General features: G+C 39.9%; 1 protein-coding gene across 1 annotated transcript in view; it reads right to left on the reverse strand.

The window, feature by feature from the left end:
- Window positions 1-2,472: 2,472 nt before the first annotated feature.
- LOC149324101 (WD repeat-containing protein 70-like) overlaps window positions 2,473-27,692 on the reverse strand; it is a 163,457-nt gene continuing 138,237 nt past the window's right edge. The window contains exons 14-18 of the mRNA XM_089496437.1: window positions 18,406-18,506; window positions 14,674-14,753; window positions 11,981-12,097; window positions 11,289-11,451; window positions 2,473-4,616 (exon numbers count right to left, since the gene is read on the reverse strand). Of these exons, the coding sequence (XP_089352563.1) occupies window positions 4,529-4,616; window positions 11,289-11,451; window positions 11,981-12,097; window positions 14,674-14,753; window positions 18,406-18,506 (549 nt within the window). The 3' untranslated portion in view covers window positions 2,473-4,528. The remainder of the gene's footprint in view (window positions 4,617-11,288; window positions 11,452-11,980; window positions 12,098-14,673; window positions 14,754-18,405; window positions 18,507-27,692) is intronic.

Raw genomic sequence — 27,692 nt, forward strand, 5'->3', positions numbered from 1 at the left:
TAGGAATTTTAGTCCAGAAAAGTAGCTTTCTAGGTTTTACAGATCCAAGTCTATCTTCTGTCTTGTCCCCTTGGTTCAATGGGACTGAAACCTGGGCTGCATGACCAAAAGGTATAAGGCTACCCATAGACACAGCATATCCTCAATTGCATTCCAACTTTATGTGGATTTTAACTGACACCAACCTTGTCTAGGAAGCAGAGTATAAATCTGTAATATCATTTCAAGTGCTTGTTTCTCTGTTACGCTATACAAATCTATAGCAGGATACAGGCCACCCAAAAAGGGTGGTCTCCTGCCGCCCTGATTTGCTCTGCGAGGGAGCCGCAGCGGACAAACCACGCGGCTCCGTCGTGGAACAAAAAGAACCCACAAAAAGCGGGTTCTTCTTGTGGCGCCTTTGTGACACTGCAAGGTGCCAATGGCGCACTTGTGGCATCACAAAGGCGCCGAGAAGTGCGGATGCTAAGTGCCCGTCGTGTCAAAATGGCGGTGCCTGTGTGTACAGGGCGCCGCCATTTTGATGCCCACATCACGTGCTAGGGGTGAGGCCGATATGGATGGTGTGTCTTTGGCCAACCCCTGACACGTGACGGGGGCGCTGCAAAGGCCCGTGTAAATCGGGCCTGTATTTTTGAACCAAGTTGCCACACTTGGGCCTAAATTCTATTATTAGTTCTAACTAGAGGAGAGCTCTTAAATCAATGAGATTTAAGTGTTGGCTTAGCATTAAACAATCATGTCAGTGGGGTTTCTCTAGTTGGAACCAACTAGCAGGATTCAGGCTTTGCTGTTATCTAGCACTACAAAAAAGTAGACTGCAGTAAAGTAGCCTAAACACCCAAAGACACCAGATCTTGTCTGATCTTGGAAGCTAAGCAGGACCAGTCCTGGTTAGTATTCAGATGGAAGAATGCCAAAGAACACCAGGTACAATGGTCCCTTGGCTTACGTGGGGGATCCGTTCTGGAACCCTCCCCCGTAAGCCAAAAAATGCGTAAGCTTGAGTCCCATTCGATGTGGAATGCATGCGCTGTAGGCACACGCGCCATTCACTCTCCCATCGCACAGCTTCCACGTAAGCTGGAAGCTGCATTTGGGGCAGCCGCCTATAGTGCAGGGGTACTGTACTGCCACTTTTGAGTATTCCTTGCCTAAGAACACACTATAAAATTCATGAGGTTGCCATAAATCAACAGGCAACTTGAAGCCACATGCACACACAGTAAGGATATGGACCTGATCTATTTACTACCTTGGGTTCCTCCTCAACATACAGCTGGGGGGTGTTAGATGTGACTGTAGCCAGGTCTACTTTTACAAAGCTTCAGCTGGTACGCCAACAGTATGCCAATTCATCATGAAGTCAGACTTGGTCACTGTGGTATACATCTTAGTTATAAATGGACTGGATTACTGCATTACTATAATTTAAAGATTAATTTTTAAAATCATTATATTCTGTATTATAATTTAAAGTATCACTTCTATCAGGGCATCAATGTAGTGTAGTGGTTTGAGTGGAAACCAGGGTTTGAATCCCTGTTCAGTCATGGAAACCCACTGGGTGACTCTGGGCAAGTTAAACTCTCTCAGCCTCAGAGGAGGACAAGGGCAAACCCACTCTGAACAAATTTTGCCAAGAAAACCATGATGGAGTCACCATGTGTCAGAAATTACTTGAAGGCACACAATCACCACCACTTCAATAATATCTTCTATACTATATTTTGAAGTGATAATAAATTATCAAACTGAAATCAATAAATACAAATGTACTTTTTCAGAAGAGCAATAATAGTTCTGCACTGTTCAGCACCTTCACACTGACTGCATTTGGCTACAGGCAGACCTGATGAGGGCGTTGGGTCTTTTAAAGATGTAATCCTCTGTGAAAAGTTCCAAAAGTAGTAGATGCAAATGAAAGAGTCTGTTTGGCACCAACTTTTCCTTTCTTATGCACTCTAGCTGATCTTTATCAATAAGTAAAAAGGAAACTTGAACTTTTAGTGAACTCATCTTTCAGGTCTTTTTAGCTGTAGGGAACCTGTTTCCTGGATTTTAAAGAGACCTGCTTGCCAAAGCTCAATAAAGAAGCTGGGTTAAGCAATATAGTCTTTTAAATCATCCAGCTGGAAGGTGGTCTCTGGGAAAAAAACAGCAACACTATCCTAAATCTAAAAGTGAAAAGAAAGTGCCCTTGGTGAGCCACTAATTACGGTGATTGAATTAAGTGTAAATATTCTAAGAGACAGAATCATAATTGGGGACCTTGAATGACACTCTTTCACATCAAATCTAGTCAAAGAGAGTCCTTAAATGACCTCCAAGTGCTTATACTGAATGGAACTATTTAAGAAAAAGAACCCACCTTGTTTTAAAGAAATGATTTATCAATACAGCAAGGATCATGAAAATTTACTCTGAAAAAAAACACACTGGAGTTAGTATCTAGTTTTCTATTCTCCCCTCTTTGTTATTTGCCTTCAAGTCAACTTCAAGCCATGATGACCCTATGAATGAGAGACCTACAAGTCACCCTACCCTCAACTGCCCTGCTCAGCTCCTGTAGATTCATGGCTATGGCTTCTCTGATTGATCCATCTGGAATACACTCTTCCTCTTTTCCCACCACCCTCCACTTTACCAAGTATTATAGTTTTTTCTAGTGAGTCTTCTTCTCACAATATGGCCAAAATACAACCTCAGTTTAGTCATCTTGGCTTCCAGGGAGAGTTTGGGCCTGATCTACTCTAGGGCCCATCTATTGGTCTTTTTAGTGGTCCACAGTATTCTCAGAACTCTTCTCCAGCACCACATCTCAAATGATATTATTTTCTTCTTATCTGCTTTCTTCACTTTCCAGCTCTCCCAACTATATATATAAATGGGAAATATGCTGGCATCGACAATCCTAACCTGGGTATTTAATGATACATCTTTACACTTCAAGATCTTGTCTAGTTCCTTCATAGCTGTTACATAGTTCCTTCTAGTTCTCTCCTCTCCTTGTGTATTTACTGAGTTGAAGACAACCACAGACCAATAGTTCCCAATCAAAACTGGGGCATGCTATATGCCACAGAAGGAGTCAATGTGAACCTTGAAAAATTAATCCACTCTAACTATTCATCACTTTTTGTCCCCTTGGAGTTGGGAGGCTTTATTACTGCATTAAATTTGGAAAGTGGTGCATTAAAGTAGTAAAGTGGTGAAGCTTGAAAGATAAGATGGGCCTCTTGATCCTGAAGCAACAGCAAAAAGAGCCCAATGCAATACTGGTCCAGAGTGTGAAAAATTTCATTTTTTTGACAAACAACCCCCAGAATTCCATAGCTAGAATCAAAGTCCAAAAAAGGAACTTTCCCATAGTCTGCTCTTCTGTGGAATAAAAGGCAAGCATGCTTTTTAAATGAGGGATGCGGTGGCTTAGTGGTTAAGCTGCCAATCTGATGCCTGTAGGGTCAGAAGACTGGCAGTTCAAGGCCCATGTCTGCCAACCTAGCAGTTCAAAAGCATGCAAATGCAAGTAGATAAATAAGTACCACTTCAGTGGGAGGGTAACAGTGTTTCATGAAGTTATGTTGGCCACATGATTGTGGAGCTGTCTTTGGACAACGCTGGCTCTTTGGGTTAGTAATGGAGATGAGCACCATCCCCTACAGTCGATTATGAGTACATATTCATGTCAAGGGAAAACCTTTACCTTTACCTAGTGATCTAAAAGTGATTTTCTTGCACACACTCTACAACCCTTAGTTCCATGAAATAATACATCTGCTGTTAAAATTGATATTTTTGTATTATATGAAGTTGTTACCACACTCCAAAGCTTAATATTATCAACAAATATATACAAAGTCAGGGACAAAGGCATGCATGTACTGATAAAAAATGCCTAAACAACAAGATGTTACTGCCTCCTGGTACATTGTAACATTGAAAAAAAATATCTGTATACAGTTAGAAAAAGAAATCATAGATTTTTGTTAGATCTTTGTATAGAAATATTCACTTTTTGTATATAGCCGAAAATAAACACATTTGTCAAAGCTACAACATTCTGTACAATGCCTAATGTGCATTAAAACCATATATTAGAAAATAGTAGATGTAAGTGTGAAATTAAAATATTAAATGCAACCTACTGACCATAAAAACATTGAAAACAAATAGGGAACTTAAAATGGCCCCGCTGATACCTGCAAGTACCCTATTTTCTCAAAAACATCAGAAGGCATGTTACAAATTCTCATGAACTGTAATGGCATGAAGAAAATTTTGTAGTATGTTTTGAAAATGAAGCATGATCTAGCCTAGGAAATTTTTTAAAAGGCCCCTTACAAAATGGAAAATTAATGCTAAACAGTTCCTTTTCATCTTATGGCAAATTATCATCTTTCAAACAGGTGAAAATAGCCCCATGCATGAAAGAAACTCTGCTTGCAGAAATGTAATTTTATTGCAGGAGGAAAAAGAATTCAACTCTGTCTCAAGTCCTTGGTGAGTCTCCTTCAATTTAAGTTCTTCAAATTTTACGTTTTTTCCATTCTGGCTTATCATCTGGTTCATCTTCATCTGATTCTACTTCTGCAAACACAGCTTTTGGCTGGGTCCTAAAGAAGTAACAAAAATAATAACAATTTAACAAGACGTGAAGAAATACACATTTAGCCTCGAAATAAGGCAAAAAAGATGAAAATTTGTCACTTTGAAAAATTCAGTTCAATGTTAAATGATAACACTGTAAGACAACAACAAAGGGATAAACTCCAGATTTTACACAGCTACATCAGTACAGGTTATGAATAGTTAACAGCTGCTAAAATCATATATTTTCAGTAGGTTGTACACGACTGATGCCTCTCTTTGATCAATAGAGACAGCAAACACCAATAGTGGATCAATTTTCCCTCTGCCTGCACACCAGCATCCATGTTGTTCTATAGCATCAGATCACCCACCTCTTGCTATAGGACCTTGTCAGTTCCTGGAATGGGTTGGGTGAGTGGGTGAGGGTTACTCATGCTAGTGAAACAGTTGCTTCAAAAGATCTTAATAATTCTGTAGACCAGGGTGGGCAAAGTATGTCCTGTGCACTGGATGCAAAAAAATGCCCCCCAAAAGTGCTCTTTAGGGGGATGTGAGGTCATTTTCACTACATTCTCCTCCCCAAGATCATTTTTGTTCCAGAAAAGGCCTGTTACATTTTTTAACACTTTGGTGTTTTGCTTTGGAGAAAAAGCCTCTCCTGAGCCTAAAATAGCCCAGGAGTTTAAAATATGGTAAAAATGCCCCCATGGCTCCCAGAGGGTGCTTAGGGGCACTTTTTTGTGGCGAGGGTGTGCACCCCCCCAAAGGGCTCCTGTGGGGAGGGGAGGATAATGTGCCTACCCTAGCTTTCCACAGTTGCCCACACCTGCTTTAGGGTCATATTGGCTTCTTGGAATCTGAGATGCTAAGAGGGATAAAATTGTAAGGTCAATTAATGTAATACAGATAATTTAGTCTGTTGCAGCAAAACAACAAAGCGTTTTATACCATCTTTAGAACTAGCACATTTATTATGGCATGAACTACTTCTTCAGATGTCTAAAGTGCCAGGTGTCCCCCATCCTATATCTGTGCATTTTATTTTTCTGCCCTAAGTCCACTACCTTATATTTCTCCCTGTTGAAGTTCATTTTCTTAGCTGTTGCCCAACTTTCTAGTCTATTTAGGTCATGTTGAATTTTGATCCTGTCCTCTGGGGTGTTAGCTACTCCTCCTAATTTGGTGTCATCTGTAAATTTGATAAGTACGCTCCCAATTCTGTCATCCAAGTCATTGATAATAAAGATGTTGAATAGCACTGGGTCCAGGACAGAACCCTGTGGGACCCCATTGGTCACTTCTCTCCAGGATGAAAAGGAGCCATTTTTGAGCACCCTTTGGGTTTGGCCAGACTAGTTAACATTCATGAAAGCTCTCATGTCCATTTCATCACAACTCTTTTCTGCTTACCATCCAGTTTCATAGAACATTCCAAAGACTTTCTCCACTATTCATATATTATCTACTCATCTTGGCTTTAGACAGTATCCCTTAACAATTATAATTAAACCTGAACTTGTCACCTCATCATCATATCCAGAGGGTTTCCGTTTCTATATCTATACTCTCTCACACACCATCTATTCATGGTTATAAATGTCTGCCTATAGGCATTTCACTCCATGCATCTGATGAAATACTCTATCTACAAAAGCTTACACTACAAATTTCGTTCTCTCAGGCCCTGTACAGACAGGCCCTTTGCGGTGCGCCCACGACGTGCTAGGGTTGCCTCGGGGCAGCGCGTACACATGCCCCGCAACCCTAGCACATGATGAGGGCATCGCAGCTGCACAGCACCACCCACACGGCGTGCACAGCTATGACGTCACAACTGCGCAGCGTCCAAACAGCGCTGCGCAACTGTGGCGCCATCGGGACGTCTTTGTAGGTTTGCAGCGGTGCAACTGTGCTGCAAAAAGGAACCGCTTTTTAATGCTCCTTTGTTGCTGTGCAGCAGCATCGTGCAGTTTGATTGCTGCGGTGCTGCTGCGGAGAAAAGAAAGGTGCCTCCCTGGCGCCTCTTTCTGGCAGTCTGTACCCCGCCTCAGTTACTCTCAAGGTGCTACAAGTTCCCTTTGCACACCATCCCACCTAATTACACTCTTGGTTGAATAAAGGATTTCTATTCCAAATCTGCTGAATGATGCTTACTTTTCAGATGGAATATAACAAAAATGACTGATGGAAATACATTTTTTTTAAAAAAATGCTCACATCCCAAGATATTTATTAATAAGGTACTAGTACTCTCTATTTTAACAGCTGCCAGAATACAAAAACAGAAATGTGGCTTGTGGTTCAGATGATGCATGAAAAAAATCTCCATTAGAAAAATGTGACTGCACACTATCCTGATAATTAGTTTCATATGGACATATACTGGATTAAGCACAGATGGTCAACACATTGGGAATTTCACCATCTGACCAACATTATTATATATTTCATATATAATATGAAATTTACACCAATTACTCCTTGGAAATTAAAAATATATAGTAATATGTTCAGCAACCTACTTCTGTGTTCAGTTCTAAAGACATTTTTCATTTCAGTCATGCTTAGCCAATTTTCCTCTAAAAGCTTTTCTTAGAAATTGGTGGTCACAAAACTCTGCTAATGAAATTGTGAAGTCCTTAATATAAAACTACATTATATTGAGCAACAACTAATATGTAACTTATAAAAGGCAAGACAGCATCGTTTTGGCATATAAATAAAAATATTTTTACATGAGAAGGACAAAAAGTACTGTGTAGGATTACAGTATTTTTGGCATATTCTGCCATGTCTACAAAAGCCAGAGATAAAAGGACAATCTTGTGATAAGAATTGCTTTTGCAAAATAAATTGGATACAGACTGCAACCTAAACTTGCCAATTTAGACTTTCAACAAACTAGTTTATAAGTCCAGTGATTTAAAAAAAAGGAGGAGGGTGAACCTGACATCCTCATCCCAAATTATAAATTATCTTTGCTGGATACTGCAAGGATGTTTCGGGCACTGAAGCAGGCTTCTGTCTGCAGATTCCTCTGCAGCATTAAGTCTGTGCATTCACAAAAGGCTGATGTTATTATTTCCCATCCTTCTTTCAGGGCAGAAGGTATGTAATTCTGGCTGAGCATTTTTCTATTCATAATCTGAAGAATTAGATGGGTCAACTGTCTGGCTGAGCATTTTTCTATTCCTAATCTGAAGAACCAGATGGGTCAATTGCCTCTCCACTAGTGACACTAGCAGCCACACCATAGATAACATGGGCAGGCAGTGCTCCACAAGTTGTATCAGACCAGGGAAGAGAAGAATGCTTTCAATTTCCTGTAGCAATTCAAATATCAATCAGCACAAATACCTTATTTGTAATTTCAAAATCATAGTCTCCCTCCTTGACAAATAATCATTACTACTATTATTGACTTGATAAAATCCATTCAAAATCAGTAAGAGCCTACTTTGGGTGAGTGATATGACTACGCAAAGAGAAACAATCTGGGTCTGTGGTGCCCAAAAGTAACCTTTTTTCAGCTTTGCTAACAGGCAGAAGAGTGAAAGCAAGAAAGTTTGCTTTCTTTTTTCTTGTATGTAATATGTACAACAACTTGGATTCCTCAGAGACTGTGGTACTCCAATTGGTTACAAAAAGAAGGTATTATCAAAATCTTTCCAACTTTTGAGAAATGTTGTTTAAAATATAATTGTACATCACAAATATGGATGACAGAAACATAGTGACAGTTTAATGATATTTTAACTGTTGCATACTTCAGTGATGTGAATTTTCATTGGTATCTGCTCCACGGCTGGGAAAAAGGTGGGGAATTAATGGATGAATGATAATTTTACTGGTCAGTCAAACATCCTTTCCATATCTTATTGACAGGGGGGACTGGTGAAATGTCCCAAGATGCTCTAAAGATTATTGTTTTACTGGTAAATCCCTCCAATTAATTTCTCTCTGTGTATACTCTTAAGGCCTTCTTCAGGAGCTATTTGATGTCAAAAGTTCTCTGGACCTGAAGAGTTCCTGGCCCAGATGATTTTAAAAATCAGATTCTAAATAGCCAGGAAAGTTTGTAGCCCAACCATTTTTGAGCATCTTGAGACTGACTCTATTTTCCTCTATGGGAGTTCCCCAGTTTTTGCTTCCTTCTTACTGACAATGCAGTCCTATTCCTTTCTACTCAGTGGAGGGAAGCAGACATGGGATTGCACTTGGAAGTGTTTATCAATTTAGTTCAAAGAAATGAAGCTCCCAAAGTGATGTGTGCCCAGATGTGTGAATTAGGCTGGTCAAATGTAAAGGATTATATGACTTGGTACTATTGATAAAAATAAAATAAAATTGCCCAATCTAATAAGTGACACCTACTGAAATCCCTTCATCTACAAAACTCTATTAGAACAATAGCCCTGCACATCCCTGCCTATCTTAAGACTTATTTGTTTGTGCTCTGACAAAAAGGGAGAAAACATAGCAGTGGAAATGTGGTGAAAAGAAGCTGGTGAAAATGAAATGGGAAGAGCTGCATAGCACAGAGGACTACTTCTCCATAGCTTAAGGAAAATAAATAATGCTGGGCTTATTGAACAATCTCTTTTTCAATTATTTTGCTGCATTTCCTCTTAAGAAATAACAGGAGGAGCAAGGGGTCCACCCCACAGCACTGTTGCAAAAGGGCTGTAAAATTAAAAGTCCAACATTGCTGGGCAAGGAAAGATATGTGTACACACCTATCGCTCAACCACTGTCTCTGATTTCAACTGGGTAAAAGAGTGCATGGTCTACGGCAGCCTTCCCCAATCAGGTGCCTTCCAGTTGTTTTAGAGAGCATCTCCTATCATCCCCAGACAACAAGGCTCTGTGAGTCCACCTCCTCTCCTGCTGAGCTGGATGGGCCCCTCTGAGACTACCTTTTACCTAAAGAACTCACTGCCACCACCTAATCACTGACTTTATCCCACCTCAGCAACACATTGGGACATTGCTGGGGAATTACACTGGTACTTCCCTTTCCAACCTGGGGAAGAACCGGGCCAAGCCAAGGCACATGAAAAGGGAATGCAAGAGCAGCAGAGTACATTAAAAAAAAGCTTCATTCTAAGTAAACCAATTTTACAGAAAAAGGATATAACTAAATGAAGGACCAACGTGCTCTCCTGGCACACATAGAAATACAGTCAGCCCTAGGTATCCGAGGGTGATCCATTCCAGACCCTCCCCTGCAGATTCCAAAATCTGTGGACACTCAAGCCCATGTTATACCCATTAGGGACAGCTCCTGTTGTCCAGTGGCAGCACATGCATGCGGCTGCACCACTATTGGGGGCAACAGGACTTAATGGCGGCAGATCTGTATGCAAGTGCCACCACTGGACAATGGAGACTATCCCTAATGGTGGCGCAGCCACAGACATACACCGCAATTGGGGACAAACCAGACTTGCCATCTGCAGATGCTTGGATCCACAGATGGTTAAGTCTGCCAATATGGAGGGCTGGATGTATAAGTTACAAAGCCAAGTTAATTCAGCTAAACCTGAAAAATCCAAAACCTGACACTGCTGACTGGTACATTTCCCCAAACTTACTCATACATCAGATAGGATTTGTAGCCCTGAATGTTTCTGGATAGCTGGGAGCCTGGACTCCATTATCTGTCTCTACCAATCTCCTAGTCCCAGAGCTGCTGGTTATAAGTCCCTCACGATCTATTAGGCAGATAGGCAGAAGTCTTGTTGCTTTTTTTTAAGAAAGCCTTCTTTCAGAACCATCTAGAAGGTTCTCTGTTCTCCCAATGGCTCATGTCAATGGACAGTTGCCATCTCACCACCACTGATGTAAACCCTTGTTAAAATGTAACTGTATCTCCTCCCACATTTAATTTTGTTATTTGGGGAGAAGGCACTGAAAAATGAAAGGACTCCCATTTATCACAAAGGTAACCTAAACATATAATGCCAGAGTTTAAAACATTATAGCAGTGTTGGAAAATGAACACAAGGAGAAGCGATTCTGTCAAAGATGCACTGAAAGTCTAAAGGGGTACCAAGTCTGAGGAGTTTCAGAGTAAACACTGACTATCATTTATTTATATAGAACTAACAATGCACTCAGCATTGTAACAGTGAGCAAAGCCAATCCTTGCTGAAAGCTGACAATGTTTCTTTCAACAAAGATATTACTGGACTTTTTATAGAGGGTGAACGTTATTTACAAGCAGCAAATCTGTATCCTTGTTCATTTGTGCTATTATAAAAAACGTATTTGGGTTTTGTGACCTAGTTTATAGAGTACAGTTATTTATAAAACAACAACATAAGCATGCCAACATCTATCCGAAAAAAATGCAGCTGCAAAACTAAAAGAAAATTTATTTATAAATTAAATAAAATACTTAAAGATCACAACACAACGGGCTTTCTTAAACCCACAGGTTTTTTTTAAAGTTCTAATTTTATCTTATACATGTGTCATTCTAGTATTGAAAAATCTGGTTTCCTTAAAAAAAAAAAAAAAGGGGGGGGGGACTGGTAACATCCTATCAGTTTTCTACATTAGTGGCAATGATCCAAAAAAGGCAAAACATAGTGTTGTTAAATATGTCTCCTGTTTATAGTCAAGTTCACCATGGCTTTAAAGACATAGTACATATGGATTTCCCACAATCTCTCTTAAGAAAATTTCCTTACTTAGAATATGCTGGAGCAACCCAGTATGGGTTCTCCTCTGCTTCCTTTGCATGTCGTAAAATGGCCTCCCGAGGGTTGCTATCATCAGTTTTATCCAGCGCAATATTCTTGACTATGTACGAAGACAGAGTACCACCATGAGTTCCAACACGACCACCACGACCTAAAATAGGAGAGGGGGAACAGATGTGCAGGGTGGTAAGAACGAACAGATGAAATCAAGACCAGGGAGAAAACATGAAAACTGCATTCACACAAACAAGAACTCCTGTGCCAATACAATCAGCAGGTCCAAATTTTGCCTTTTGCTTGCTTTTTCAGGATTGATTCAAACTTCAATCTTGTAGCAATGTTTTACTTACCACAGCTTTGTTTAAAAACCATTTTTACTAGACATATACAAAATACCCTCAACAATACAAAAACAAGTTTTATATATAAATCTGAAACAAACAAAACAAACAAAACATACCTTTACAAAGAATAGCAACTAATGGCCAACCAGATACCCTAATGACTCCTCCCTTCCCCAAATGGTAGTTACAATCCCCTATATTCAATACTCCCTCTAAACAATTTATTTACCTTTTGCTTATACTATATAAATGATGTTAATTAATTTTATAAAACCTTAAACTAATTTATATCTCTAATGTGATTGCAAACGCCACAGCTTAAAAAATTCTGTTTACCTGGTCCTGCTACTGGAGGTTCAGGTTTATGAGATTTCATGGGATCCAATCTATCCTTTTCCAGCTGCTTTCTTGTACTTCGTTGGCGTGGTTCACGAAACATGGGAAGTGCATGTGCTGCAAGATGCAAAGAAATTAAATTAAATTAAAAATTTAAGAAATAGTGACAAGACAACTTAAAACATTAAGATGGTCCAATATTCATACCAACCCATGTATGTGGCTCCAAAAGTAAACTTATTGGCCTGAAATGTAAAATGTTAAACTGATAGCAATATAGCCATCAAACCACACCCAGTACTGCCTCCCCGCTCCCACTGAGTACTTGAGGAGGATATTGGGATCATCCCACTTCAGCAATGCATGTTTGAAGGGATAGGCTGGGATCTATCATGATCTCTAGAGGTTAGCAGCACATTATCTATTTGTGAATGAAAATGTGGAAGGCTGCCCCAACCATAGTTAGAAACGGTCAGTCATAATAGCAAAAATACCATGATATCATGTGTAAGAGAAGGAAATTCAAGAACAAACAAAAAGAAAATGGAGCATATCATTTTGCAACCTATCCCTGAATGTGAAATTATAAGTTAGCATTTAGAATCAAAATATACCTAAAGGGGTTCCATCTTGAAAGCTTCTTTTTGATGTTATTTCTATTCTCTGATCACAGAAGTTATTTCAAGTATGGACGTTGCTACATGGAACTGAGCTCTGGAAAATCTCTTGCACTGGGGCTTAATCTTGAGCAGACATACATAAAAACAAGTTGCACGTTGTAGATTTGATGGAAAACTATGCAAAACAGTAGGAATTTTTGGTCTTGCACACTTTGCTTTGGACCCTTCATTATGTCCTGCCCACTGCTGGAATGTGGCCCCCAAGACCCTTCCCAAAATGGAACTCAGGCCTTGGATCAAAATAGGTTCCTCATTTCTAGTTTAGGAAATTATGTCTAACCCATATTTATTTTTTTCTCTCTCACTCCAGTGCTTTAAAATAGAAAGAGAAAGATATACTAAGTATCTTGGAGACAAGCATAGCTTGGAATAGTAAGAGACAACCTGCTACCACTATTACTCCTGTAACCATGCACTCACAAGTTGCCAGAATCCCTGAGCTTGAAGCCATGCTCAGCATAATTATGCATTACCATAAAGTTGATAGAGAATTGCTGCAGCACAGATTCAACCTAATGTATTATGGAGATATTATTTAATTTTTTAGCATCAACAAAAATACCCTCTGAGAGCCAGCATGGTGCAATGGTTTGTGCGTTGGACTAAGACTCTGGACACCAGGGTTTGTATCCCCACTTGACCATGACAACTCATGGGTGACCCTCAGAGCAAAGTAATAGCAGGCTTCCTCTGAACAAATCTTGCAAAGAAAATCCCAGTTGCAGATGGCTTCTGAACTTTATGAATAAATAGTTATTTCTTATATCTTGGATGTTATATGAAACATGAAGAGTCAAACCTTTCTTGGCAAGCAGTATGCTATCCAATTTTGCATGGTACATCTGAAGAAATTAAAACGTGTTTTTATATGTGGCCTTCCAGAAGAAACACCATCTAAGTAATACATCTCATTTTTAAAAAGTAACACTTAATCCCCTCAAGTGCAAATAATGCATTTTAAGGCTGCTGTCAGAGAATGCAAACTATGATCCCACCTATGGTCTATTTCAGTTGAGAGGCAACAAGGATATTTTAAATCTCACAAGGAATGAAGTTGCTGAACACTGTTAACCCCTATTTCCTCCCAGAGAAAACAGAAAACTGTTAACTAGCTAATTTGGAAGGAGCAGCAGGCTTGTGATTTTAGCCTGTCCCTCAATGTTTTATGAATCCTAAAAACTCCGCCTATGTTGTCCACATATTAGGCCTTCTCCTGGTATCCTGTATGATCAATATTGCAAGTATGATCTCACATATGGAACAACATGAAGAAGGTGTAGAATGAATTGTAGCAAGGGCTCAACCAGTTCACCAACTTGCAAATATTTGCAAATGTCCTACAGCACAAGTGGAAAATCAATTGTTGGCAGGAGATTTCCTGCCATCCCACAGACTGATCAGGCCAGGGGTACAGACAAACTACTTGTGTCATTGTGTCTCTAACTGAAGTGCCAGATAGAGCATCAGCTGGGGACCCCACATCACTCCCTCCTCGTATAAATAGCTGGCAACGCAGCTCCACTCCCTTCTTGAATACAGGTTGGAATGCAAATGTTTCTATGTGTTCCTGGCTTCATGTAACCCTCAATGTAGGGAAGTAGGGTTTGAGGACGGAGACAGGGTAATCTGGTCAAGTGCTACAGGCTAGAGTAGGAACCCTGGTGGCCTGGATTAGGCCTTTGCGTCAGGTGTTTTCCACCACTGTCCTGTAATTTATGATTTGCTTGAGGGATTAAACATTTTACAATCTAAAATTATATAAGCCCTTATCCAATTAGGAGTAGGATATCCTTAGCCAGACTGAGAATTGCAAACACAACTAGGGGCTGCACAGATGGTTCCTCTTTTTGATTTTGTAGTGAAAAGCTAAAGATTCTAAAAATTAGATTTTTAGGAAGGGTGAAGGTGGATGAATTTAGTCTTCCTCTACTCCTTCTCAACTGTTTAATATTGGCCTTTCCATATACAGGGAGATAACATTCTGTATTTAACAAGCAAGTAAAAATTACTTACGTGTGATAATATAATCCTGTGTGAGTGTCTCTGCTTGTCTCTCTTTTCTTTTTGTCTTTACAACACATAATTTTGCTCCCCTGGGAAAGATTAACAAAATAAAAAAGAACTTGGTCTAAAGAAGATTTTCAATAAAAGTTCAAATCCACTTTTATAGTGCAATCCTTTGCACGCATACTTTGAAGCAAGTCTCTATTGGGTTCATGGGGATTAACTCCCTATAAATATGTATGACACTATGAACTGTCATTTGTATTTTGAGGAGAGTATCACTATATTGCAGCCTTCTCCAAGCTACCTACTAATATGTTAAACTGCAGTTCTCATCACTCCAATCAGCAAGAAAATTGAGATATTTTCTGGGGATGATGGAAGATATAGTCTAACACATCTGGAGGGCACCAAGTTTATGAAGGTTGATCTGGCCTATTTAAACAAAAACCACCGGCACCCTGATCTACAATTCATAAAAATATGTTTTGCATTCCATATACAATGGCACTGAGAGAGAATAGCAAAGCACTGGAAAATTTGAATCAGCATCTGCAATGAGATATTCCAACTACAACTGTCATAATCCAATGCCGTGTTTAAATAAACTATGTTTAAAATGTGCAAACAAAAATCTATACCAGCTTCTTTTATATATGTTAGCAAGAGCTAGGATAAAATACACAATCATGACACATTTCTCAGAAAACTATGAGGATTCTATGTGTATAGTCACACGTGTGAAAAATTGATGTGTTTGTCCTTGTAATGGTAGGACAGCCAGGCTTACTGTAGCACTTTCTTTCTTTCTTTCTTTCTTTCTTTCTTTCTTTCTAGTAAGCACACTGTGCTGGAGGAACTACATTTTCAGGCTGGTCTTTGAAATCAGGAGTTGGGCAAAGAGAGACTATATACAAAGTATTGTTGCAGTTGTATCAGCAACTTCAAGCAACACATTATGGACCCTCTGTCCAGAATCAGAGATGATATTAAAAATTTACACTGCACGAGATAAAAGTAGTGAAGAGAGCAACTGAATCAGCTACATGTACTTTCTTATTCTCACAATTATTCCCCTTTGATGTAAAGTTAATGAGAAAAGTACACCAAAACATTGGAGCCAACCAGGCATCTGCTTCTGTTCCTTTAACCTCTTCTTATACAGTGTGCCCTCGCCTTATGTGGGCAATCTGTTCCGGACCACAAACACCCCCCCCCCCCGATATAAGGAAAATTCTGTGTAAGATTAATCCCCATTCATTTGAATCGGGCACGTCCCCACAGCACACACCCCATTCACCGTACTAGGGATTACAGTACGTGTGACCTCAACTCTGCAAATGGAGCGGGAGCGCTGTACATGAGTGAACAGCACAGCTACATACAAAGATCATGTCAAGAAACTTTTATTATTTTAATAACTATAAGAAGATAAATTAGAGTATGTTGTATGTTTTGTACCCACGTGTTATCCTTGAATAATCAATCAAGCAATTATGAACTTAATAAAGCCACTTTGGGTCCCATATGGGAGAAAAGTGTAGTATTAAACAAACAAATAAATGATAGACCATTGTTTGTTAAGGCAGGAATGAGTGTCATGCTTGGGCACTGGCTTCACTGCTTTTCTAGTGGTTACTATGAATGAAAGTTTCCAGTTATATCTAGAATAGGAAATTATGGTTTAACCTAGGACTCCGAAACATAATATAGCAATAGCAAGTACATTTCTATACCGCTTATCAGTGCACTTAAGCACTCCCCTAAGGGGTTTATAAATTGTAAGCTAATTGCCCCCACGGAGGGTACTCATGGGTACTCATTTTAGCGACCTCGGAAGGATACAAGCCTGAGTCGAGCTTCAGCCCTTGTGCTAGTATTGAACTTGCAACCTTATGGTTTGTGAGTGAGTGGCTGCAGTACAGGCATTTAACCACTGCGCCACCAGTCAAATATGAATTCCGATTCTATGCCATCTATGAGTAAACCGTCATTTCCCATTGTAGACATAATTGGACACGTCTGTTCAGTGTATGATACAAGCATCAAAACCAATGTGAGAGGATCATAACTGAACAAGGATGATTACATCCAAATAGGTTGAGTTTGTCAGATAACAGTTATTTTTTCTGTTTATTACACTGATGAAACCTTGTTGATGTAACTTGTGCAACATTTTGAAGAAAAATTCTAGATATTTCAATATAAATACTAAGTTTTAATGGGAAACGTAGCTTCTTTAAAATACAAAAGTTATCACCTATTTGTTAAAATGAAATGGTACGTGCAAAGTTCAAAGATCTCATAGGAGTTTATCACATGGAGGTTTTTGGGGATTTTTGGAGCTCAGATCCAGGGTGACTGCGGGTCCACAATGCAAATTCACGTTATAATGTTAATGTGTTATTAGATGAGATTCCTTTCTATGGGAGCTCCTTCTGTGGCGCTTCTGCAGTGATTCCAAAGTGACCTCTCATTTTGGTAAAATTGGGAAAAAAGTGAATTCACTGAATTTGCTTTCAAGCTCACTTCAATTTCACTTCAAATTGGTCTGGTGTGGAAGATCACTCCGATTTCACCCCCCTTGGCCCCCTGCGTCCTGCTCCTTCATCCCCCTCCTCCTCCTCCATGCCATCTTGTCCTCTCTGCCACCCTGCCACCCATTCCATCATCCCCTGATTGCTCATGCATCCGAATCCTGGCTCCATTGACACCCTGTGACCTATCCCATCATCCCCTGACTGCTCCTGCATCCGAATCTTGGCTCCAGTGACCCCCTGCGACCTATCCCATCATCCCCTGACTGCTCCTGCATCTGAATCCTGGCCCCAGTGACCCCCTGCGACGTATCCCATCATCCCCTGACTACTCTTTCAGTCCGACCCTGGCTCCAGTGACCCCCTGCAGCCTATCCCATCATCCTTTGCCTGCTCCTGCATCTGAATCCTGGCTCCAGTGACCCCCTGAAACCTATCCCATCATCCCCTGCCTGCTCCTGCATCCAAATCCTGGCTCCAGTGACCCCCTGCGACCTATTCTATCATCCCCTGACTGTTCCTTCAGTCCGATCCTGGCTTCAGATACCCCTGCAACCTATCCCATCATCTCCTGCCTGCTCTTTCAGTCTGATCCTGACTTCAGCTACTCCTGCGACCTATCCCATCATCCCCTGCCTGCTCCTTCAGCCCGATCCTGGCCCCAGTGACGCCCTGCGGCCTATCCCATCATCCCCTGACTGCGCCTTCAGTCCAATCCTGGCTCCAGTGACCCCCCTGTGATCTATCCCATCATCCCCTACCTGCTCCTTCAGTCCGATCCTGGCCCCAGTGACCCCCTGCGACCTATCCCATCATCCCCTGACTGCTCCTTCAGCCCGATGAAGGATGACCGCTAAGGAGGGGGCAGGGAAGGAGGACAGCATCCAGAGCCCCACTGAATATGCGCAAGGGTCTCAATTCGAATCATTGAATCTGCTTGGTATGCACCGGTGTGGTAATACAATTTGCACTCACTCCGCTTTGCATGAATCCACATCACGTGCCTTGCCTTGGATTCGATTCCCCCTCGATTCGGAAGGGCAATCAGGTGTGATAAAACATTCACATTATGATGTGAATTTGCATAGCTGAACCAGGAGTCACCCCGGATCTGACCTGCAAAAAGCCCCATGTGATATACTCCATATTTTAACAAGCTATTCAACATAAAAGAAATAAGACTCAGATAATCCAAATTACATACCTTTGACTCTTGAAGGGATCATAGTATACCTTAGCCAAGCCATTTCCTGTACCAACCATGATTTGATTCAGCTTAGGATGCCAGAGACAACGGACAACACTCTGAAAAGTTACATTAAATTGGTCAGTGATTTTCGGTTTTGGATAAAAGCACAGCTTCATAGAGATGATTTTTATAAATGGGATTATCTCTATATATTTTCTCTAGATATGTTTCTTTTCATATCTAGTTTGTCTTTCATAGTTAAGTTTGTCCCCTCTTCAAATGGGACCTAAGGCCAAACAGATTCCGAAGATGGATTGGGGCTGTAGCAACCACATGCTGTGACCCCAACCTGCCTTTAAGTTGCTCCTTTTTCAGCTGGCAAAAAGCTGACTTTTCCTGCCCCACTGTAGCCCTATGGTGGCTGCAAGCCACTCTGGTGATGTGCGGCCTATAAATACTGCACCGTCACAGCGTCTTGAAGCTGATGATGTCTGGGCAACCGCCCGACTTATGGGCGCCTTTGCAATGTGTGGCGCCAAAATGCTGTGCTCCAAAGCCACCCAGACAGCGGCTTAAAAGGGCCGTCAGTCTTGAGTCTAAGTCAGAAAATGACAAAAGATCTGATATTGTTACCAATTGTTGCCTGAAATCAGAGGGTAAAATGTGTAACTTCATGATTATGGAGCTACCTCACTGACACAATACATATCCATGCTAGTGAATTACAACAATGCAACACAAGGCACTGTGTATCGTGGGTTCTCGTTGTACGCAAGAAGCTCCTGTTACACAATAAGACCACTGTGCAAAGGTCATGCTGCTGGCTCTGTTTGTGCAATGGCCCCAACGGTGTAGTTACATTTTCATTCCCCTCCTGAGAATACAAATGTTGTGCAATGGTGCAAGTCGACATCACATGATTGTAACTTGGTTTATGATTATTTAACTTCACAACAGAATGGCAGCCAGTATTTGTAAACAATAAATAACAATAAAAACAAAGGGTTTTTATGTACATAACTGTGAACATCTGATGTCTGATTCACTAACAAATCTATTCAATTATGATTCTCCCCAAAGAAAAACTAAAATGACAAATGTTCTTTAAGTGATATAAGTTTGACCAATTAGATACTTAGTATTATTCAGTATTTACATGTCTTAAAATCTAAAACCACTGTTACATGAATAACAATTACAAATAAAGAACTACCACTGCCTCCCTCAATGATATAACAACTCTCCCTGGAAGCCAGTATACCATTTGGAAATACAACTTGCATTACTAAACACAATCCTGTGTTTGCTAGACAAAAAATGGCTTTTATATTTAGAAAAATTCATTGTATATACATAAAGGCCACATAGCATATCTTAACAAGGGAACGTAAAGTACAGTTTTATTGCAACAAGGGAGCCTAACTTGCATTTAATATGACTTTGGAGATGCAAAGTATTATATTATAAAAGGCCCTCTGTAGACCAAAGGGATTTAGCAGGCATATCAAATGACCAATTTCTATACCATTTGACCAAACAGCTTATCTTTCCCCAACCTTGAACTCATTTCCACTCTGACGGTTAAACATGGTTCATTTCCTAGCATGTACTGGCTGTATGTACTGCATATACTGGCTGTAAAATAAATGAATTCAGACACCACATGGAATAATGAGACAACAAATTACCTGTAACAAGCACTAGGAAAATATCTATGTGCACAATTATATGAGCAAGTTTTGTCAGTTATATGAGTTGATTTTGCTACTTTGTTCAAAATTAGGTTTTACAACTGAACTATCACAAGAGTACAGTGCACCCCTCCCTCACGCAGGGATCTGTTCCAGACTTCATCTCCGTGTATGCTCGAGTCTCATTTAAAACAATGGGGCTTGTGCTAGCAGCGTGGTATAAGCTGAAAGCCACGTATGCAACGCACTGTATGTTGAGAATGCTTTAGTATAAGAATATCACTTTTAGGTACTGCATTCTTACAGACTAGAGGTGGCAATCCAGTGGCTCTCCAGATGATGTCATGTTTCATGTCCCAGCAGTCCTAGCTAACAAAGCCAGTGATGAGACATGTTAAGAACTGCTTGGAAGCCCCACATTAAGAAAATCTCTGCTACCATCTCTGGCTTTGAGATATGGAGGAAACACTGTGTCATGGGGATTATTTTGCTCAGGCATTCTCCTTCTGAAGTGCACCACCTTTCCTCAACATCAAAACAACCATCTCCACAGCTGAGCTGAGGCCTGCTGAACTGCAGAGCAACTGTAGGGAGAAACCCTGCAGCTTGTCACATTTGGTGGAATATTTCCCATATGAAGCATCGAGGAAAAAAAAATGTCTAAAACTAAGGACTGGAGCAAGTTCCATTCTCCCAGCCTTAAAGAAGGGCAATGACAAACCTCTTCTGAATAAATCTTGTCCAAAAAAACCCTATGATAAGGTCACCAGAAGTCAGGGTTGACTTTAAGGCATCTCACTACCATAACACGTATCTAAAACATAGTGTGGCTGCAGCCGGCATGCATCCCTGGGAATGCAGTTTTGTGGCCTTGATAATCCACCCCCAATTTTCAAAAGTCCTCTTTTTGTTAAAAAAAAAGGCAAAATTTTGAGGTTTGTTGCCCTTGAATCGTGCAGAAAGCCCTCTAAGACACGTGAAACCATATGAAAATACCTACAATTTTACCCTGACAAGCATTCCAGAATGCCATACTGCTACCAAATAATTCAGTTTTTCTCAGCAGTCCCACTCAAAATGGCAGTAGGAAGTAATGTGACATCTTCTCCTGTCACCATTTTGAGAGGGGCTACTAAATAAAATAGAGGTACTTAGACTTTCTGTGGTAGTGCATCCCTCAGGAGGGGGGGATGATTTAGCCCTAGGTCCCCACCCATTTTAGCCCACGCCAGTCTATAATTATTGCTTATCTTTTTCTTTTGCTGTTTTTAAAAGTACATTTGGAGTTTACTGTGCATTGGGTTTCAAATTTGGAAGGCTGCTGACTGAAAGGCCAGAATATAGACATTGAAATAGTTAATAGCAAAAGCAACCCTCATAAAGAAGAACTGTTCTTTTTCCTATTGTTTTGCCTTATGAATAGCTTCTTTCTTTGTTGACCATGATGAGTAAGAATTGCCTTCAAGCAACTGGCACCTTCTACATCTCCTTTAACCCTCACCCAGTGCAACACAGATGTCAGATGACAGTTCGAGACCAAATCAGAGCTCCCAGATGTCATAAAAGTTAAAAAATATGGGAGTTTGCTGTCACCAGTATGTTGACACTTTTCAAGGTATATAAGGTAAGGACTCCCACACTAATAGAAATGAACAGGAGCTGATAGGAAGACCCCTTTCCTCGTGTTAAAGACTTCACACTGCCATAATATTGCATGAATCTAGACTCCATTGAATTTTATAATTCTTCGTTAAAAAGAGCTGAATGCTTCCTCTGAACTTTTCAGTTTTGCAATAATGCTGCAAATGATGCAGCTGATGTTTCCATTTCAACTTCACCCAAGAGACAAATGAGTTGAGTCAGAGTTGTAAGTACTGTAATTAAAAACAAGTTATAGGATCTGAGACACATCTGCAATCAAATTTCACTTCTTCAACAGTAGCAAAATCAACAGGAGGCAATTAGATTTATAGTGTTTTGCATAAACTATCAGAAAATATTGAGTTAACCTCTAGCCCTATTAGTTTCTGAATTCTGGTTTCAGAGAAGTAAACTTATAAAGCGTTCTTTATATGTGAAGATGCAAAATAAAGCTTTTGTTATATTTCAAGGTAAGTTATAATAATTCTGTCACCATTAAAAACCACAACAGATTTTGTTGAAACTGATTATTACCGTACTTTTCAATAGCTCAGAAAAATATTTTTGCTGTTTTCTTTCAAACACACATATATTGATGATTTCCAAAAATAACATCTCATTATATAAAATAATGTCAAGTATATGAATAAGGTTCCTTCCAGATAAGACAGCAACACAAAGGAGGTGGGGAGAAAGTACTGTACTCACAGGATGGAATTACTAACTATTGATGGAGTTGGACCTATCACAATAGTGACAGTTGGATCTATGTCAATACTGTTAACTCGAGTGATCAGCATGGAAAACTCTTCATTTTAGAACAGGTTTAAAATTAGGTGTCTTCAACTTTAACTCTGGAAGTGTACAGTAACAAGTTCAAACTCTTTGCCAATGAGATAAGTTTGCAGAACAAGTGAGATACTACCTTTTATTGGACCAACTGGTCTTTCACAGGCTTGGCATTTTTAGTCTTCCTTTTTACATTCCCAAAGGAAATATTTCTCTTTACTTTTTTTGTTCTGTGTAAGACTATTGGCAAGGCTTAGCTTTTTGCTAATCCAATTAAGACAGGCCTTGTTTTCACAGGCAACAAATGAAGAGATAAGCATGTAGTAGCACAGTACTGCTTCAGGTAGGGGCTAACATGAATACTGATTCTTGATTTTAAAATGTCCTGCATATAGAAAACTACTGACATCAGCGAAAAGATTTTAGCTAAGGCTTCCACCTGCCTTGTCAGTCTTCAAAGTGCAAAGATGGAGAGGACAAGCTTGTAACCACATAAGTTCCCATTTACAGTCCGAATTGGTACAGTCCACACACAGGTTTACCACATGTGCTTACGAGTACTATATCAAAGTACAGGCATACTCTTGGTTAACAGAACTGCTGACAGTGGCTCTACTTTTTACAAAGGCTTTTTACATCTCTCAAACCCTGTTTCCTCCTCATTGTCTGTTCAGCTGGAAGGTTTCTTTTTTTAAAGCAATGCTAGTATTAGGAGGAGAATGAAAGAAGACTGGATGTCTTCAGTGTCAGGTTGCAGCAGTATGTCTGCAGTAAACAAAGTAATAAAGCTTAAGTTGCAAAAGAATGGTACTTCATTCTAACTAATCCGTCTGTAGCTATGTGTGCCTGCCTACACTGAGCAAGGTAAATGTCTTCCAGAATCTCTTAATGAGCATGTGTGAACTGCAAAACACATAGAAAAGGGGAGAGCAGCATAGTTTTGCCTAGAGATTCCAGACGTTTCTGAGCTAACTGCGCAGGCGCAGTAAAAACCCATTTGTGTGATTCACAGAGACCACGAAGAAGATATATATATATATATATATATATATGACTTGATCATAGAATCATAACAAAAGATGATTAAAGAAAAAGTCATCTCTAGATGTAATCCTGCCTTGATCCACAGGGAGAGACAGGAAATATAAATATTATTATTATTTATATAAATATTTATTTATTTATTATCATTATTTATTTTGGAAAAACTGTTCAAACAGTTTCAAAATGTTTTGTTTACAAATGTAAGGTTTACCTAACCTGATTGTTACATTTCACACGTGCATATTTTTAGTTACTACAGCTTCCAAGGTCAGGGGCAATTTTCATTAGGACTGTTCTGCAAGGCTTCAACATATCCCAAACCACACATCCTCAAGCCTGCCTTCACGTCTGCCATATTAAGGGAAAATATAGACAAATTAAAAGGAAGGATGGATTTAATATATGACCATGTTTGAGTCTAACTAGAGTACACAAAACATAACAAGTCCTGTGGTCACATGCTCCCCCTTTTTTCACTTTGCTTTCTCCTCTCAGAACTGGCATAATGTTATATCTGAACTAGGCAAACTATGGGTCTGTCTTGCTTTGAAATTCGGATGTGAAAATGAAGTTCTGACTATTTTATTGCAAAATCAAAAGTGAGAAGGAAAGGCAAAGCAGACAAGAAGCGGTAAGGAAAATGAATGAAATGAAAAAGAGAGCAAGAGGAGCAGGTGTTGAGAAAGAAAGCTGCTCAAGAAAAAGGATTACAAGTGCAGAAAATTCCATTTTCAGGGAAGAAGCCATGGTTGAATGGCAGAGCAGTTTGCATGCAGAAGAAACCTGGTTCAATCCCTGGTCCCAGTTGTTGTTTTTCTTTCTTTTTCTTTTTTTTTAGTTTTGTTTTTTTAAGAACTTGCAGCACAACAGCAGGGCATCTTGAGCCCCTCAGGTGTTTTGCAGACTATTGCCAGTTCCAACTCAGTATTGCCAGTGGCAAGAGATTATGGAAATTATGGAGGATGAAGTCTAAAATCTCAAGGGACAAACATTTTCCACCTTCGGTTTTAGTAATCAAAGCAAAGGACTTTCCCTACCACTTGTTAACCTGGAGAATTAATACAGTCAGATTAAACAATATTAGATGAGTTGGATATATAGCCTGACTTGTTAGGCAACTGATTCCTATTTCTGTGCCTCTAATATACCTTACTGTCACTGAATTCAAAGTTCCTTCCCTTTTTATTTTGCATTCCCAGCCATACCCTCACTCCTGACGTCCAGAACTCCATAACCTGCTGGTCATGGCATAATGAGGATTGATGGACTCGCCATCCTGTTGTTTGTGTTACTACTACTACAATAATAATTCATTGGCAATCCAAAAAAAGGAAACATTACTCAAAGCTCAAAGTCTGAAATAGATATTGTGTTTGTGTGTGTGTGTCTGTGCGCGCCTTCCAGCTACCTGTCGACTTATAGAGACCTCATGAATTTTGTAAGAGTTTTCTTAGGCAAGGAATATTCACAGGTGACTTCGTCAGTTCCTTCCTCTGAAATATAAAGTACAGCATCTAGTATTCATTGGTAATCTCTCATCCATGTCCTAACCAGGGTTGACCCCGCCCAGCTTCCAAGATCAGAAAGGATCTGGTGCCTTTAGGTATTTAGGCAGGCTCTGGGCTAGATTACTCATGGCAAAAAAAATATACAGCTACAATTTGGAAGAGGACTATCTGTTGAATCCCAACAATGCAAAGTAAATTGAGAATTCACTGAACTTATAAACTCAACTATTACTCATGGTCTTATATGTGGAACCTGAAGTTGTCAACTGCTTAAAGAGGTTTTAAAGGATTGTCTGGTTTTTAACTGATTAATGTTTAAAAAATGTGTCTACTCACATTTGGATGAAATCTCTACTAAATACAACCCACCCCCAAGAATACCTGTGATGTCATATGACAGCCACACTTGTAGGATATGAGCCAAGAAGCAAAAGCCAGAGGCTTTTCTCAGCCGCAGTAGTTCAGGTTCTGGAAAAAGCATGTTTGTTCTACTTGACTCCTTTCTCTTACAGATGGCCTTAAAATCTAAATGTGATAGAAAGGGATTATGAAATTTCCCTTTCACTTTTCTATCCTCCTGTCAGTATCTGTTCAAATGTTCCAGTAGAGAAAGAGAACAAAGCCAAAGATAGGACAGCAGGGATAATGATGAAAACTTTGACTAAAGTAGAAATATAACAAGATTTGTTGTTGGTGGTGGGGGAGAGTACAGCCTTATTAATATAGCAACTTGGTGAAGGCTGAAACCATATACAATGTTTTTTATATCTTCAGGCTTGTACAAACCAGCCCGCCAGCAGCAAGAGACCCTGGTTCTTCAGCAGGGTTATCCAAAAACACACAGGGCCTTTCCAACCTCCAGGGCTTTAACTAGAGGGGTGGGCTGTACCAGATGACACCCTATGAGTGGGGGTGACACCACTGCTTTCCAAACACCTGCTTTTGGGCAAAAACAGACTATTCTGTAATGGATTAGTCCTGGGTAAATGTTTTGCCTTGTTGAATTTTAATTTTGTTTTGTTTTTACATGTGGGGAGGGGGAGTACAAGAGGAATGCATGTTCCATGTGTGGCACCCCTGTCTTCAAGGTCTGAGCAGATGTGAGTGTATCAGAGAGCTTGGCTGTAAACTATGAATTTGGTAGTATATTCAGGTAGGAAACTGAAGGCATATAAGTATGTGTTGCAGTCATTGGGGTCGCAGTACTGTATGGTGCTTAGATTCCATTGTGTAGGTGTATGGTGGCATCTGCAAAGTGAACTGGTTGATAGTTTCAGGCTGAAATTGATGTTAGGATGGAAGCTGTTGAAATTCTGGTGTAAAGTTTTGAGTGAGTCCTCTTCATGAGTCCAAATTATGAAGATATCATCAATGTACCTCAAGTATGAGAGAGGTTTCTGGGTACAGGAGTTAAGGAACCATTGTTCCAGGTCAGCAATGAATATGTTAGCATATTGTGGTGTCATGAGTGTGCCCATGGAAATACTGTTAACTTGAAGGCATGTTATCACCAAAAGTGTAGTAGTAGTGTGTGAGAACAAAATAGCATTGGTGGTTAGGTCTGCTATGGTACCATGGGAAATAATGTTCCTGACAGCTTTGAGTCTGCATCTATAGTGATTAAGACAGTGTTTTCTTGGAAGCTGTGGATGGACTTTTAATTTCTGCAGGAAATCAGTAGTGTCCTTCATATAGCTAAGAGTGTTGATTTGTAAAGGTTCATGTGGGTCTCTTACAAAAAGACTTGGTAAAAAGATATGGAAACAGGGTGAACTGGAACTATACTTCAAAAAATCCCAAACCCTAAAAAGTGAAACAGTCAGATCTATCCATCTCTAGACAATATTGGGTTGAATGGCTGCATACTCTGCAGCTTCTTATATTCCCAAATCAGAATACACTGCTACAACCCCTGCCATTCCTGATTTCTTTGGTCAGCCTCATAAATAACCTGAAAAAAGTTATTCTCTTGGAACAGCAGGAGATCAGATGCATTTCACTGCCTACACAATCCTACATATGAAATAGCTGCACCAAGGAGATTGTATGGCCCACTTCAGTTTTCCAGTTGATATATTAGGACATCTGTATAGTATCAATTGTGGTAGCATACTGGCTTTGCCAATATACAATTCAAGACTTGTATATGAGATTCTGGATATTAGATCAAGGTTATCCTTTGTTTTGTGCTTGCAGCTGATGGGGTTACAGTAAAACACGTTTAACTCCCTAGGTTGCTGACAAAGGAACTGATTAATCAGGAGATGTCAGATTATAATTTATGAAGAGAGTGAATTAATGTTTCATATGCTGTTCAGTCTTGTGGTCATCACATACTTAATAACAGAATACAGATAAATGCAATTTCCTATCCCCTCATGATAGTTTCTTGATTTTGCTTGCATTATGAGTTAAGAGCAAAGGGAAGGGAGGAGAATAATCCATATAAATGTGTAAGGCAGAGGTGGGGAACCTTTAATTCTCCAGATGTCTTGGCCTACAATTCATATTAACATTATCCAGCATGACCAGTGATGAAGGATTTGGGAACTGTGACACAAATTTTTTAATGACCCAAGTTTCCTCAAGCCCTTATGGCAGAATGGGAAATATGATCAATAGAAGGAAA

This window comes from Sceloporus occidentalis, unplaced genomic scaffold (assembly GCF_023333645.1).
Source record: "Sceloporus occidentalis isolate IW3139 unplaced genomic scaffold, rSceOcc1.0.p SCAF_1, whole genome shotgun sequence".
NCBI classification, from domain to species: domain Eukaryota; kingdom Metazoa; phylum Chordata; class Lepidosauria; order Squamata; family Phrynosomatidae; genus Sceloporus; species Sceloporus occidentalis.